The sequence below is a fragment of the Peromyscus eremicus genome, chromosome 8a (assembly GCF_949786415.1).
Source record: "Peromyscus eremicus chromosome 8a, PerEre_H2_v1, whole genome shotgun sequence".
In the NCBI taxonomy this organism is placed as follows: domain Eukaryota; kingdom Metazoa; phylum Chordata; class Mammalia; order Rodentia; family Cricetidae; genus Peromyscus; species Peromyscus eremicus.
In genome coordinates this window covers 63,884,871-63,902,411 of record NC_081423.1, presented here as the reverse complement: position 1 = coordinate 63,902,411, position 17,541 = coordinate 63,884,871, and the positions used below count along the sequence as shown (strand labels likewise).

Sequence of the window (17,541 nt, the reverse complement as noted above, 5' to 3'; positions counted from 1 at the left end):
TTCTGATGAGGCTTAAACAGTAAAATATGAACCAGTGATTACATGAGAACTACTCTGAATTGGGGCAGAAAGGAAGAATGCTTCATTCACAGATATATACCCAGGTGATCCGAGGCACTGAGCTTAATTTGACACAGTTGACACTAATGACATGCTAGCATCCCTCCTCTAGGTCTACAGTGAATTCTCTCATTGCTTATTTATTTCTTTAGGAACCGTACTATGTACGCTGCATCAAACCCAACGACAAGAAGTCCCCACAGATATTTGATGATGAGCGCTGCCGCCATCAGGTGGAATACCTTGGATTACTGGAGAACGTGAGAGTGCGCCGGGCAGGGTTTGCGTTCCGCCAGACCTATGAGAAATTTCTTCACAGGTAAGGGTAGAGTATGCAGCAGAACCTAATTGCACTCAGAAATATGATGATACAGCAGCCATGTTAGGCCATCTGCAAGCATCTAGTAAGTGAACAGAAAAGTCAGGGAAACTGTACATATGAGAAACTTCTTTAGAATCTGCAGAGTTCCTGAGTTTATAGCTTACAGACCCTGGAAGAGAGTTCAGTAATTTTAATGGAAATTCAAGAAAGAACATGGATTTGGAGTCTTATGTAGGATTCTGCTGCAATACTTACTTTGCACTTGTTCCCAAGCCAGGTGTTTCCATCTCTTTGATCTTATTCCTGCATCTGTAAAATGAATATAAAAACTTCACTAAAGGCCAGGTGGTGGCAGCGCACACCTTTAATCCCAGCACTTGGGAGGCAGAGGCAGGTGGATCTCTGTGAGGTCCAGGCTAGCCTGGTCTACAGAGTGAGATCCAGGACAGGCACCAAAACAACACAGAGAAACCCTGTCTTGATAAAACAAAAAACAAAACAAAACAAAACAAAACAAAACAAAAAAAAAAAAAAAAAAAAAAAAAAAAAAAAAAAACTTCATTGAGCCAATCAGTAGTGGCACACACCTTTAATCCCAGCACTAAGGAGGCAGAAGCAGGCGGATCTCTGTGAGTTTGAGGCCAGCCCAGTCTACAGAGTGAATTCCAGAACAGGCTCCAAAGCTACACAGGGAAACCCTGTCTCAAAAAAAAAAAAAAAAAAAAAAAAAAAAAAAAAAAAAAAAATTCATTGAATGGTTGTTGTGAGAATTAAGTAAAATTCCAAGTCCCCAGTACATAATAGATATTCAGTACTACTATCAGTACTGATACAGAATTATCATCATTATTATAAATTCAGCGTGGTGGCTCTGAAGTTAATCTAACCAGTTTGAGTCTTGGGTTTACCACTTTCTACTTATGTGACTCCATGACTCAGTTTCCTCGTGTGTAAAATGAGGATGAAGTAGTAACTACCTTGAAGGGTGCTTGATCACTGGGATGAAGGCTACAAGGCACTTAGAACAGCACCTAGCTCTAGGAGTCATTCGGTGTGAAATAGTGCTACTGTTGATTTAGGGCTGGTAATGACAGTGACATTTGAAAACTGGGAGTTAGGAAATGTCATCAGTTTCATGAGTTTAATTATTTTAAATGTTCATTAAGCATTTCCAACATTCTGGACTACAGATTCCATACATACACAAAAAAAAAAAATGAGTAAATACATAAAACTTAAACCAGGGGCTGGAAAGGTAGCTCAGTGGTTAAGAGCACTTGCTGTTCTCCCACAGAACCTGAGTTCTATTTCTAGCACCCATGTGGGTGTGTGGTTTGAATAAGAATGGCCCCCATAGGCTCATATAGTGACTGCTTAGAGAGTGGTATTGTTGGTAAGGATTAGGAGATGTGGCTTTATTGGGATAGGTGTGGCCTTGTTGGAGGAAGTGTGACATTGGGGGTGGTCTTTGAGGTTTCAAAAGCCCATGCTAGGCCCAGTATCTTTCTCTCTTCATGCTGCCAGTGGATCTGGTTGTAGAAATCTCAGTTACTTTCCCAGCACCATGTCTGCCTGTGTGCAAGCCCCAATTAAATGATTTCTTGTATTTATAAGAGCTGCTGTGGTTATGGTGTCTCTTCACAATAGAGTACTGACCAAGACAGTGGATGTCTCAGCTGCTAATACCTGGCTGCTGCTGCTTATAGTAAGGGCTTCTGAAGCTGGCAGACTGCCAGGTTCAAAGCGTCTGCTCAGTCCTGGATACTGCTTTCTGCAGCCCAGGTCCAGTCTGTGCTTGTGGGAGGAGTAGGGGGGACTACTCTACCCTAAGTTAAACCTTCACCAAAACTTTTTTACAACTTTAGACCTAACTTACTAAATAGAGAGAAAGAAAAAAATCATAGACAGAGATAGATACTTGCTGCAGCCTACTACTACTACTCTGCTTTATATTTAAACGTTTACTCCTGAAGAATAGAACATCACCGCCTCCTATAATTCATTACTGGGCGTGCCCCCTGCTCTGTGGTATTCCTTCTCTTTATCCTCCATACCTAAGTCCCACATTCAGGGCGCCATCTGTGGGAATCCAGCTCCCACCTTTTGAAGGTTCTTAGGTGGAGAAGAGAGGAATTAAGAAATATTAGGTAAAAAGAGAGACCTAGACAATGAGAAAAAAGACAGAAACACAGGATAGCTTCAGTGGGGCCTGGGTCAATACCCAATAGCCTCATCCTTTATTGAAAAGAGCTTTTTATAATATTCCAAGAGGAGAGACAGAAGACCTCTCCCTTGCAAGATCAAAGCACACTGTACAGCCAAGTGTAGACCCTTCCAAACACCTGGTAAACACGCCCATGGCCAAATCATCTCCTTACACAGCCCTGCAGGGTGGGTAAAGCAAGCTCAGATTCTCTGACCCTGAGTAAGTTCTCACTAGATAGCCTCTGTGGGCTCCCACAAATATGATAGCATACAACCTCCTGTAACTCCAGCTCCAGGGATCCAACATCCTCTTCAGGCTTCCTTGGGCACCTGAGCACATATAGCATACATACAGACACACATAAACACAAATGAAAAATAAGTCTAAAAACTTAAATCAGAAAATTCTGATTCAGGTCAGAGGAATCTCTAAAGAGGTAAATTCCAGGAGGACCTAAAGGTGAGAGAAGAGAAAAGGTCAGACAGAGGGAACAGCAGCAGAAAGGTTCTACTCTGTAATGAGTATGGCACTTTAAGAATCACATAATCAGTATAGTTTAAAGATGCTGAGTGCCAGGCATGGTGTGAGATAGCAGAGAAGTAGACAGGGCTGGACTCACGTTGAACTTGGTAATTAGACCAAAGCATTGGGGTTTTGAAATGAGTGAGTTTTAAGCATCTTAATAGATGTCTTCAGGGAATCACCATGGTGACCATGTGCCCATTCTGCTACTGCAGGAGTCTAGAAAAGATAGCTTACAAATAGTGTCTTCAGCAGTGTGTTACTGTAGATAGAGGAGTAGTGGACACATTCAGGATGTGTTCAGGGCTAGATGACAAGAGCGGCTTGTACATGGATTGTGGTGAGTCAGGAATCGAGCAGAATGAAGAATGACAAGTAGACTTTTGGTTTGAGCATCTGGGTGAACATTAAACTGAATAACAGACATTTGAAGTGGCCAGAGAGACAGCTCAGTTAGCGCAGTGCTTACCACACAAGCATGAAGAGCTGAGTGCGGATTCCCCAGCACCCACATAAAGAGCCAGGCATGGGTACACGCCTATAGCCCTAGTGTTAGGGAGATGGAAATAGGAGTATTCTAGGGGTTTGCTGACCAGCCGGTCTGTTCAAATCAGTGAGCTCCACGTTCAATGAGATACTGTTTCTCCAAAAATAAGGTGGGAAGAAGAGACAAGGGGGAGGAGGGGCGGTGTAAGAGAAATGGCTTAGTGGCTAAGAACATTTGTTCTTCCAGAGGACCTGGTTTCAATTCCCAGCTCCAACTGCCTGTAACTCCCCATCCAGGGGATCTGACACCTTCATACAGACATATATGCAGACAAAACACCAATGCACATAAAATAAAAATAAATAAATCATTTTTAAAAGTTCAAAAAAAGAAAAGAAGGGCTGGAGAGAAGGCTCAGTGGTTAAGATCACTGACTGCTCATCTAGAGGTCCTGAGTTCAATTCCCAACACCCACATGGTGGCTCAGAACCATCTGTAATAAAATCTGGTGTCCTCTTCTGGCCTACAGGAATGCATGCAGGCAGAACACTGCATACATAATAAATAAATCTTTAAAAAAGAAAAGAAAAGAAAAGAAAAACACAAGATGGAGAGAGATTTCAGAAGACACTTGATGGCCAATCCTCACATACCTATACACCACATACATGTGTACCTGAACACACACACACACACACACACACACACACACACACACACATGTGCGCGCATATACACATACGCATTCCCACCCCATCCCCCATGAATCTATAAACTTCTAATACAGTAGTCTTAGTGGCTCAATATTAAATACCCCATTCCTACCCCAAACATCCTCAAATAGTGCAAAACGTGTAGGTATGTGCTGGCTGATTTTTTTTTTTGTCAACTTGATACAACCTGGCAAGAAGGACCTCAATTGAGGAATTGTCAAATCAGATGGGCCAGTTGCCACGTTTATGGAGATTATTCCTTCATGGCTGTTGCTTCCAGGCTCCTGCCTTGAGTCCCTGCCCTAACTTCTCTCAATGATGGACTGTGACCTGGAAGTATAAACTGAAATAAATCTTTTTCTCTGCTAAGTCACTTTTGTCCACAGTGTTTATCACAGTATCAGAAAGCAAACTAAACAATTTTATTTTATTTTTTTTTTTTTAATTTTTATTTATTTATTTATTTTTTTTTTGGTTTTTCGAGGCAGGGTTTCTCTGTGTAGCTTTGCACCTTTTCTGGAACTCACTTGGTAGCCCAGGCTAGCCTCGAACTCACAGAGATCCGCCTGGCTCTGCCTCCCAAGTGCTGGGATTAAAGGCGTGCGCCACCACCGCTCGGCTAACTAAACAATTTTAAAATAGCAAATGCACAGCCAAGATAGGAAGGAGAGAGAGACAGACAGACAGACAGACAGAGAGATTTTCTTAGTGAACCTTAAAGATATATCTTACTCCTAAATATGTTATGAAGGTGCAGAGGTAACCCAGTGTCACAGTTAAAAGCAAAGACAACCTAGTGAGGCTTGAGCTGCCTTTTAAAAAGCCACCCCAGGGTTGGGGATTTAGCCTAGTGGTAGAGTGCTTGCCTAGCAAGCGCAAGGCCCTGGGTTTGATCCTCAGCTAAAAAAAAAAAAAAAAAAGCCACCCCAGGCTGGGTGTGCAGATATATATTTGTTATCCTAGCATTGGGAGTCTGAGGCATCAGGATTGTCCATGCCTAGCCTATATAGGGAGTTAGACACCAGCCTGAGCTACATGAGGAGGCCTAGAGAAAGTGAATGAGAAGAATGAATTCCAAGTGGGTCAGTGTAGCTACATGGCTAGGAGTTTGACGTAATGACCAATACAAGTAGCCACATCTCCAGCTGCTGTAAGGGAAGCAAGGCCCATCTAAAGTCAGTACAAGAAGAAAAGAGAATAAAGAAGAAGCATTATTCAAACAAACTGAAGAAATGGCCAAATGTTGAGGAGAGATTAGGATATTTAAACTTTTCAAGAGAACTATAACAATAGTCAATGGCTTTTTTAAATGCTTGTTCTGTGTACCAGGTACATTTCTTAAGCATTTTATATGTTTGTTTTAAGTTACTGAAACCAGCTGCCATGGGAAACAGTATCTTACCTCATTCTGTGCAGCTCAGGAGACCAAGGTGCTGCAAACATTATCTTTAATAAATGATGCTAGGGAAACTGGATATCCACTTGCAGGAACTGCCTCCCATCCTAGACGAAATCAATGCAAAGTGGATCAAAGGCCTTCATATCAGAGCCAAATATTTGAAATTAGGCAACATACTACAAGATCTGAGGCTAAGGAAATGCCTCACTGGCAAATGAAGACAGAGTTTGATCCCCAGCACCAATATAGAGCTGACTATGGCAGTGCACATCTGTAATCCCAATGCTGCCAGACAGGATTGGACAGGAAGGGTCCTGGGAGTTTGCTGGAGAGCCATTCTGGATAAAATCAGGTTTACAAACTTCATTTTATTATTATTTTTTAATTTTAGATTTATTTTTATTCTTTGTGTGTGTGTGTGTGTGTGTGTGTGTGTGTGTGTGTGTGTGTGTGTGTGTATTTCTGTGTATGAATCTGTGCACCTAAGTGTAGGTGCATGAGGACGCCAGAGGCATCGGATCCCCTGGAACTGGAGTTACAGATAGTTGTGAGCAACCATATGGGTGCTAGGTGTTGAACTCTGCTTCTCTGGAAGAACAGTACATACTTTTAACTGCTGGGCCATCTCTCCAACCCTTGATAATTTTTTACTTTATGTATATGGATGTTTTGTCTACTGGTATATCTATGCACCACTTGCATGCCTGCTACCCATGAAGGGCAGATAAGGGCATCGAATTGCCTAAAACTGAAGTTGCAGGTGGTTATGAGCCTCCGTGTGGGTGCTGGAAGTTGAACTTGGACCCTCTAAAAGAGCAGCCAGTTCTCTTAACCACTAAGCCATCTCTCCAGTCCTCAAGAAGCCTTGATTTTAAAAATAAAAATATCATAAAAAGCTGGGCGGTGGTGGCGCACGCCTTTAATCCCAGCACTCAGGAGGCAGAGCCAGGCGGATCTCTGTGAGTTCGAGGCCAGTCTGGTCTACAAAGCGAGTTCTAGGAAAGGCGCAAAGCTACACAGAGAAACCCTGTCTCGAAAAACCAAAAAAAAAAAAAAAAAAAATCATAAAAAGCAACAGTGGAAGATACCCAGCTTCAACCTCTGACTTCCACATATACATGCACTGGTGTGTGCACACACATTAAAAAAGGAAAAATACTTACAACATAATCATAGGCAATGACTTTTGTAACACAGATTTCTAAAACGGTCTTATTAATTAAAAAAAAAAAAAAACCTCAATGCCAGCTATTGGGATGAATTCTGAAAGATCAGAGAAGCAGAACAAGCCACGGCTAACCTCACCTCGCCAACTTCTCAGCCGATCCTGTTTCCATGAATCCTCAGACTAGAAGCCTCTGTGTCCTCATCTGAATGGATCTCAGCTGAGCTGCTGCTCAAAAGCCTAAAAGCTTAAAAGCCTCTAGTTCCTGGTCCTCACACCTTATATACCTTTCTGCTTCCTGCCATCACTTTCTGGGATTAAAGGCATGTGTCTTTCCCAAGCAGACATGAGATCTCAAATTCTGGGATTAAAGGTGTGTGTCACCATGCTTGGCTGTTTCCAGTGTGGCCTTGAACTCACAGAGATCCAGGCGGATCTCTGCCTCTGGAATGCTAGGATTAAAGGCGTGTGCTACCACTGCCTAACCTCTATGTTTAATATAATGGCTGTTCTGTTCTCTGACCCCCAGATAAGTTTATTGGGGTGCATAATATATCAACCACAGACTTTCTAAACATGAATCTAATAGCTTTAGGAAATAAAAGCAAAAATTGACAAATGGTAAGGCATAAAATTAAAAAGGTTATATGAAGCAAAAGAAACAACAGAGAAGACATAGCCTATAGAATGAAAGAAAATATTTGATAACTATTCATCAGACAGATCAATTTCCAGAGTATATTTTAAAACAATGCCATCAAAAAATTACAAAATAAATTCACTCCATCCCATCCCAGTCTCATAGCTGTTCTCAAGAAAACAAACCAGACTCAGAAAGACAAACATGTACTCATTCATAGCAGGATACTAGATGTGGAACAAGGATGACTGTACTGCTACTCACATCACCAGGGAGGCTACCTCGAAAACAGGACCCCAAGAAAGACACGGGGATCGCCCAATGACAGAGAAATGGAATGAGATCTACATGAACAGCCTGGACATGAGTGGGGGTAGTGAAGGGCGAGGGTCGAGGGAAAGAGATCTTGGGGGAGCGGGAGATCCCAGCTGGATCAACAACAGAGAGGGAGAACAAGGAATAGGAGACCATGGTAAATGAAGACCACGTGAGAATAGGAAGAAGCAAAGTGCTAGAGAGGCCCACAGAAATCCACAAAGATACCCCCACAACAGACTGCTGGCAATGGTCAAGAGACAGCCCGAACTGACCTACTCTGGTGATGGGATGGCCAAACACCCTAATTGTCGAGCTAGACTACATAGTGAGTTCTAGATCAGCCTGAGCCACAGAAAAAGTCCTTGTCTCAAAATAAAAAATAAGGGGGAGTTTATCCAAAGATCCATTTGATTTCCTTGAAGAGTCATATTCTTTATAACCATTGTCAGCTTTGTTCTTCCTCACTGGGCTAATTAGACCTCCAGAGCAGCGCTGAGTCCCCATACTGGAAGCATCCTTGTCTTGTGTCTGTAAAGAGAGTGCTTCCAAGGTCACCTACTTGCAGATGATAATTGCTATTAAATTTTTGGTAAGTAGCCTTCCAAAGATTAAGGCAGTCCCTTTCATTCCCAGTTTAGTAAGAATTATTATGAGTGTTTTAGTGAAGAGATTCTCTTCTTCATCTCATTAGGCTGAAGAAACTCGCTTCTCAACAGTTGGCTAAAGTTTTGATGAGAAGTTTTCCTGTTAAGATGACGATACAGTTTTTCCCTCCTTTGATTTGTGCCCTGTTCTTTCTTCACCCAGGTACAAGATGATCTCTGAATTTACTTGGCCTAACCATGACCTTCCTTCAGACAAAGAAGCTGTTAAGAAACTCATAGAACAATGTGGCTTTCAGGATGACGTAGCTTATGGGAAGACCAAAATTTTCATTCGAACACCCCGTACGTTGTTCACCTTGGAAGAACTCCGTGCCCAGATGCTTGTGAGGATTGTCCTCTTCCTACAAAAGGTAACTCCAGGTTTTATATGTAAGAAGGTCTCTGCATACTCAAAACTTTGCTAGATGTTTTTCTTAATTCAAGAAATGTGTGTGGATGGTATAGTCTGTGGGTCTTCACATACTTTCACATGTTATCCCTTCACACATGCAGAACGTATTTGGCCATGCAACTTCAAAACTCAAAAGATATTTTGTCTTCTGGGGTTTAAAGCTAGGCATCTAATTGGTCTACCTTTGTAATTCAACATTTTTTTTCTCTCAGCTTAAATGCTTAAAGGACTTTTTAAAAATCTTGTTTTATTTCACACCCTGGCAGTGGGCAGAGACCTTTGGTGATGGTGGTAGTGTTCTTAGTCAGGGGCAGAGCGAATGGCAGTGCTTTGTTTGTCCTGGCTTGATGCCTGGCTTGGTGGCCAAAGCTGTTTCATGCCTAGGGCATATGAAAAATCCTACATTTCAAAAATTGTCCCAATATGTTTGCAACCATCCCATAAGCAATCCTTCCACCACCACTACCTCAGATGTGGGTGCTGACTCCACACCTCATGGGCTTGTAGTGCTCACCATTGATCTGTTCAAGGCTGCCTTCTCATTGCATGCATGTGTTCATTCCTTTTATCCCCATGCCTGTTCATCATAGCTTCCATTCAAAACATGTTGTATGTGTGAGCAAGACATAATGGCTCATACTTGTAATCCTAGCACTCAGGAAACTGAGGCAAGAAGATCACAAGTTTGAAACCAGCCTAGACTACATAGTGAGTTCTAGATCAGCCTGAGCCACAGAAAAAGTCCTTGTCTCAAAAATAAAAAATAAGGAAGAGAGTGTGTGTGTGTGTGTGTGTGTGTGTGTGTGTGTGTGTGTGTGTTTTAAATTGCGTTCTTCTGTGAAGAAGCTCAGGGTCATAGCGTATCTCTATATAAAATTGGTATAAGTACTGTCAGGTTCCTATTCACAGCAACTACCAGCTTGTACAACCACTACCTGTTGGTTATCTATGTGAGGGTGACTGTGTGCCCGTATCCCCCACCAGTATGGTATTGCTCCCTACATTTTATCAGACTAATCAGTACAATGACATTTCATTGTTGTTTTATGTTTTATTTACCTGATTACTGTTGAACTTGAGCATTTCAGTAATTGATTGATTGTTTGGGGGTGATTCCTGTAAATTGCTTATTTGTATCTTTTGTAATATTTTTATTCTTTGAGAATTTCATACAGTGTGTTTTCAGTAAACAGAAAGACACACACATCATTCATCATCATCATCATCATCTTCTCTTCTTACCACCCTTCTACCCCTCACAACCCTTGCCTTTGAACTTTGAGATTACTTACCCCCCCCCCATGGAGTCCAGTTTGTGCTACCTAGAGAGTCTTAGCCTACACTGGTGTGTGGTCTATTAGGTCACGTCACTGAAGGAAACTGACTCTCCTTCTCCTGGTAGGTATCAAATGCCAATGGCTCCTCAGCTATGGTGGGATTATGTATCTACTTCCTCCCTCAGTGCTGAAAGTTTGTTTGGTTTGAGCTTACAAAGGTCTTCTCCATGTTGTCACATATTCTAAGGTCATATGTACATCTACCCTGTTGGATCTGGAAAGCACTATTTCCTTGATATCAACAACCTTTGGCTCTCACAGTCTTTCGGCCACCTCTTCTGCAAAAATCCCTGAGCCTTGGGCTGGAGAGATGGCTCAGTGCTTGGGAGCACTGGCTGCTCTCCCAGAGGATCCGTGTTCAATTTGCAGCACCCACATGGCAGCTCACAGCTGTCTATGGCTCCAATTCCAAGGAATCTGACACCCTCACACAGACATACATGCAGGCAAAACACCAATTAATATACATAAAATACAAATAAATAAATTTTAAAAAGTCCCCGAGCCTGGTGGGAGTGGTGTGATATGAATATCTGATTTAGAGCTACGTATTCCACAGTCTTTTGTTTTCTGTTTTCAGTTAAGAGTCTCTATGTTAATTTCCATCTACTGCAAGGAGTTTTTCTGATGAAGGAGGGCTGAGAGTTACTCTGCCTATGGGTATAACAAAAAGTCATTTTAGGAATCAATTTAATACTGTGTCTATTTAGCAAAATAATAGTATTGGGTTTTCCCCAAGGCCTATGGCCTATCTATCCACAGGTTCTTGGTCCCTTTAATAGTACCAGATATGGGTTCCATCTCATAGAGAGGGCCTTTGATCCAATCAGAAAGTTGTTGATTACTCCCATAACATTCATAACTATTTCACCAGTGGGCCTGTCTTGTCAGGCCGGGAGTTATAGCTTGCAGGGTTCAAAGCTTGTGAGCTTGATGCTTACTCTTCTGGCATCATGCAAGTACCTTCCAAGTACCTGTGAACACTAGCCTGTAGTGATGAAGCTTCCAAGTTAATACCAGCTTGATGTCTCCTTGTTCTGTGACTCAAGTATGTATAGTGTCTTCAGCAATAGGGTCTTATGGTTAAGTTCTGGGGGGTAGCTAGGAGTACTGGCAATAGCTTGTAAAGCTTGAGGGAGTCTATGTGACCCAATGGTCAACTCAAAAATAGTTAACATATTCCTGGTACTGAGGATTTTATTTGCTAGGTGAGGTGTCTGTTTGGAGGATTATCCCCCTATTGTGGGTTAATTCCAATAAACCTCTTTATATATGTATAATTATACATTTTATGAAGTGTCTATTGTATGTCTTTTGCCCATTTTCTTCAAGTTGGTGTCTTCTTGATAATGAGTAAGAATTCCTTGAATATTCTTAACCTTACCTTAGATCCACTTTAGACATTATAAATATATCCTTCTACTTTATAGACATTCAAATGAAATGTGTCCATAATGTGCTTTGTTGAAAATCAGTTTTGACACAATCAGATTCTTCAGTTTTGCTTTATACTGTGGGCTTTTGAATTTCATTTGAGAAGAATTCCCTTGTTTCTAGGTCACAAAAAAATATTATCTTATATTTTTCTCTCAAGAATTAGATGTATTTCTCTCTTACATTTAGGTCTTTAATTCTTTTGGAATCTATTAAGTGGCCTCATATAGGAATCAGTTTGGTTTTCTTTCATATGTCTAGCCAGTCTTCTTGTTGTGAGGTAAGCCCACCAGAGACCACCACATGGACACTCTAAAAGCTGAAAAGAAAGTCTTTATTGCTGGCTGGTGGCTATATGGAGAACTTGCCCACGTTAGGCAGCCCTGAGCCTTATAGCCCTTTGTCTTTTATGAACTAAAACCACATCCTGGTTGTCACACTTCAATTAGTGAGAAACACAAATCCAGAAGCTAACAGGCAAGGTTAGTACATTTAGGAACTTTCCCAGAACAATGGATTGGCCTTATTGGATTATGTCTTTGTTCCTCGGTTGGCAGGTGTTGGTTTTAAGGTCAGAGTGGTGCCTCTAACATGGCATCCATTGTGCTAAGGTCTGGGGGCCTGTTACAGTCTCACACCACCTCCTTTCCTGTCCTCTGATTTTTAGAGCTACTTTTATCTCATGTTGTGAATAGTGTTTTCCCTGGTGCTCTGTTCTGTTCCAGGTTTTCTGTTTGTCTGTTTTTGCATTAATGCCACACAGATTTTACTGATATATGTCTTAGTACCCAGCTTCTTAAGTTGTGGATTATAACCCATACATGATTAAGTAACTAAGTGTAGGGGGCACAAAAACTTGGATAACAGTAAAAGGTTTCTGAACATGCCGTGAGCAAAAATTAATTCAGGATTAAATATATAATGAATGTGAGGTGTTTGAGGCAGGGCTCACCCATATTGCATTGTGAACTTTGCTGCAGCCTTGATTCAGAACACATGACACACCCACTTTTCCCTGTACAAGCCATCACCAGCCAATGCTGCCTGAAACATCTCAGCTCAGATTTGAAATCACCCTCTGCTATGAATTGCAATGTTAAAGTGCATGCACATTTGCTGCTCTACGGAAACACAGTTGAATTACAAATAACAATATTTTTCATACTTTCACTCTTCAGCTTGTATCGAATTAGTGTATCCTTAAATGTATTATGTTAGAATATTTGATCTTACAAAAATGCTGTTTGAATGGTTGACTTGAGTTTCCTTTAAAAAAAAAAAAAAAAAGGTGGTGGTGCACGCCTTTAATCCCGCCTTTAATCCCAGGACTCAGGAGGCAGAGGCAGGGGAAACTCTTAAGCTCCAGAACAGCCAGAGCTACACAGAGAAACCTTGTCTCAAAAAAAAAAAAACCAGAAACAACAGTAACAAAAATTGGTAAATGAACTTTGGCTCCTGTGTCCATTTCATTAGTATACAAATTTCCTTTCATCTTTAATAAATGATAAAACTATATGTATTCCAAAAAGTTGTTTGAAAATAAATTTCTTTATGGCTTATTATTATTAAATGTTTGATTTGTAAACCTATTTTACATATATACCTAAGAGTTACCTGAAAGTTTCTTGGGTTCACAGCAAGAAAATTAAAGAAACCCTGTCTTGGTGTGCAGTAGGACAAACTCACCTTCTGTACTTCTCTTTACTAAAATGGATTGGATCACATATAAATCTTTATTCCACAATGTGAATTTTAATGTGTGTAATGGGGTCAGTAAACACAACAGTAATTTTTATTAGGATTGCTTTGAATTTACAGAATCACTTAAAATGATTAATAATTGTGCAGTATTAAATCATCTTACTGTGAGTACAAAATGTTTATTTAAGTCATCTTCATTGGCTTTAAGACCAAAAGAGGACTTGGGATTAATGATTAATTCATAGATACTTTACTATTTTTGTTGCTGATATGGATTTACTATACTTTCTACATAGTAATGTTGGCGCAGAGAATAATATTAGCTATGTTGGTTTTTCTGCATCCAGAGTGAAACATTTCTTAATTCATATTTGTTGACTAGTTTTCCTGAGTAAATGATTGCATCATATGCAGACATAAAAATTTTCTCTTCCCTTACAGTTGCCAAGGTGTTTCTAAGTGTTGGTCTCCATTCATTTTTCCTGGAATGCAAAATAACTTTTAAACTAAACTACAGATTTCTGTTTAATCCTCAAACAATTTCATTGTACCAATTGCATTTTGAATATTGCCATTGTCCACTTCTGTTTTCCTTTTATGAGTGATTGTGAATTTGGATCTTTATTTTCTGAAACACTGAACTATTCTCATATACCTGTCAGAGACCTTCAGGTCGTTTCCCTTAATCCTCAGTGCTCATCTCTGATGGGCTTTTGTGGTGCTTGGACTGATTGGCTGGTTGACTGGTTGGTTGGTTGGTTGGTTGGTTGGTTGGTTGGTTGGTTGGTGTCTTTGAGGCAGGATCTGACTATGTAACTCAGGCTTGAATTCATGGTCATCCTGCTTCAGTCTTCCTAGTGCTGGAGAAAGTGTATACCCATGCCCAATGATTGCTTATGATTTTGCTGTTAATTTTTTGTTGTCTTCTTTTAGATCTAATACTGTTTTTGCTCAGTCTTTGGAAACAAGCTAATTGGCATTGAAGATAATCTGTTCAGATTCACTTTGTTAGGAAGTCATCTGGAAGGGGCATTTGTGTGAACATAACAACAATTTTCCTGAGGCTTTGTGTTTTCTTTTGTTTGTTTTTGTGGCTCTGTTTTGCTTAAGACAGGGTTTTAGTATGTAGGCCAAGCCAACTTGATACTCAGTTTCACAGAATATTAGGATTATAGGATCTTGGCAGCTAGCTTTTTCTTGTTCTTTATGATGATTTGTTTTTATTTTCTATCTATTGTAAAATCAATTTTAATAAGTTTTTCCCTAGAAAGTCACGCAGATTCTGCAGTTATTCCCTCTTATGCTTACTATGTTTTTCTTTGTCAGCTTTAGTGATGCATTTTATTATGTTTCCCCATAATAAAATGTGTCTCAATTTTACTTATTCTGTCATTTTTTTACTTTTAATTTACTAATTGTATATTCTATCTTGTCAAATCCTTTTTAATATAAAGAGCAGAAGTGAGATTATTTTTCCTCAATTTCTTTCACATATGTTAGTGATGGACTGTGGAATTTGTTCTGGGATTTGCTTTTCCTGTATATATGACTAGCTGCTCTCACATTTAAGTATGTGTGTGTGTGTGTCTGTGTGTGTGTGTGTCTGTGTGTGTGTGTGTGTGTTGAATTCCTTTTATCCCTAGTAGTTTTTTATTTGTTTTGTTTTATTTTTTTAAAGATAATTATTTCAGCATGGGAGCTGTAATCTCAGCACTTGGAAGACAGAGGCAGGATGATCACAAGTTTGAGGCAAACCTAGACTACATAATAAGTTTCAGGCAAACCTGAGCTATATAAGAAGACCTGTGTCAAAAAAAATCAAGAGCTAGGGATATAGCTTAGTGCTTACCTAGTGTGCACAAGGCTCTAGATTCGACCTCCAACATATACACAAAAAAATTTGGGGCCGGTGAAATAGCTCATGATATTGACCTTGACCACCTGATTTCAAACCAGGGGTCTACATGATAGAAGAGATATAACTCCCATGGGTTATCCCCTGACCTCCACTCACGTGCCATGGCATGTGCATTCACACACATATGCATGCAAATACAACAAAATAAGTAAATAAAATGTAATCATTTTTTATTTTTAAAATCAATTCCAGGCAATGCATGTTTAAGGTATATGTTATTTTACTTTCTACTTTTGTGATTTTTTTTTACTTCTATTGCTCAAGATCACATTAAGGATTTATTGGAATTTATCATATCATATTAAATTAATAATTGTTGCCAGGCAGTGGTGGTGCACGTCTTTAATCCCAGCACTCAGGAGGCAGAGGCAGGCGGATCTCTGTGAGTTCGAGGCCCACCTGGGCTACAGTGAGTTCCAGGAAAGGTACAAAGCTACACAGAGAAACCCTGTCTCAAAAAAAAAAAAAAAGAAAAGAAAAGAAAAGAAAAGAAAAGAAAAAATTAATAATTGTTATCATCATCTAATACTTGGTCTGCTCACCATCTCCGGGTGGCTGAAGCCTGTGTCTCTACAGATGGTCGGGAACAGCCTAAGCTTGCGGAGAGCGGAGCACACTACTGTACATCAAAGCACAGTCCACATACCGTAGCCAGAGTTCCTGGCAGGCTGTCACATGTCCTGCTGTCAGCTTGGAATTTTGTTCAAGTATATTTTAAAAACTTGACATAATGTATTTATTGTAAGTGTTTTTACAGAATAGCTTTTCTTTTTTTTTTAATTTTATAATTTAATTTAATTTTACATATCAGCCATGGATTCCCTTGTTCTACCCCCCACTTCCCCCCAGCCCACCCCCCATTCCCATCTCCTCCAGGCCAAAGACTCCCCTGGGGATTGAGTTCAACCTGGTAGATTCAGTCCAGGCAGGTCCAGTCCCCTCCTCCCAGGCTGAGCCAAGTGTCCCTGTATAAGCCCCAGGTTCCAAACAGCCAGCTCATACACCGAGGACAGGTCCCGGTCCCACTGCCTGGGGGCCTCCCAAATCAACTGACTCACTTATCCAGAGGGCCTGATCCAGTTGGGGGCTCCTTAGCTATTGGTTCATAGTTCATGTGTTTCCATTCGTTTGGCTATTTGTCCCTGTGCTTTTTCCAATCTTGGTCTCAACAATTCTCGCTCATACAAACCCTCCTCTTTCTTGCCAATTGGACTCCTGGAGCTCCACCTGGGGCCTGGCCGTGGATGTCTGCATCCGGTTCCCTCAGTCATTGGATGAGGTTTCTAGCAGGACAATTAGGGTGTTTGGCCATCCTATCACCATGTTTCAAAGGTGGCCCATGTATCACAGGGACTGCCCTTGTTGGTTTGTCTTGGTTAACAATTTAACTTTATCTGTATGTTCTTGCTTTTATTCATTACATTTTTGTTGTTTTGCATTCTTCTTGTTAGGTTATAATAAAGCCCCCATCACAAGAACAGTCTTGTGAAGAATTAAGGTGGCTCATTAACATATAAGCTTATAATGAAAATTGTGAATTCAGAAACAGAGAATAACATCGCTGTTAATTATAAGTGGCCTCCAAGGTTTGTATACAGAACTGAATAAACTAACCACAAGACAGACTGAACAGAATCCTTTTCGAACCAGGATTTTTTGGTTCTACAGTCCACTTGCCCCCTCCTCACAGATATTGTTTTCTGTGAAGTTTTGTCAAGTGAAGAAGGAAGCCATATGGATTTCACAGTCTTCTAAACAAAGCCCTCTCCCTTCTATGTGAAACCAACCACATGCTTTGTTATTCTCAGACTAAAATAAAAAATCATTATTTCTCAAAAAAAAAAAAAAAATGCTTTTACCCTTAAAGAAACAAACCAAAAAGCTACCTAAAATGGATACTCTTCCGGTTACTTTATATACTACCTACATCTTTTGAGAATCTTGTAACCAAGTTCATTTGGTAACTAAGGGAACTAAAGCCATGGAGTGGTTAAGTAACTAGATGGAGTCACTCAGATAATGAATGCTGGCACTGGAACTTGAACCCGGTAACCTGCCTCCCATGCACACACTGCACTTGCCCAATAGTGGCATCTTCCAGGATTCCCCACTGTGAGGAAAAATAGGTGTGACTCACACACTTGGAGGACCGTTTGTAAAACCAGCCACAGAGGTGATGATGGGGAAGCCAATAAAGCTGGCAGAGTTCCTTTGTTAAACAACCTTAGCAGACAGCCAACAGTGTCTGAATCATTCACTGTAA

The 17,541-nt window shown here is 40.5% G+C and overlaps 1 protein-coding gene across 2 annotated transcripts in view; it reads left to right on the top strand.

The window, feature by feature from the left end:
* The window catches only part of Myo1d (myosin ID), a 307,146-nt gene that overhangs the window by 130,415 nt on the left and 159,190 nt on the right, over nt 1-17,541 (top strand). For both annotated transcript variants that reach the window (XM_059271334.1, XM_059271332.1), the window contains 2 exons: nt 213-379; nt 8,640-8,847. In XM_059271334.1, the coding sequence (XP_059127317.1) occupies nt 213-379; nt 8,640-8,847 (375 nt within the window). The remainder of the gene's footprint in view (nt 1-212; nt 380-8,639; nt 8,848-17,541) is intronic.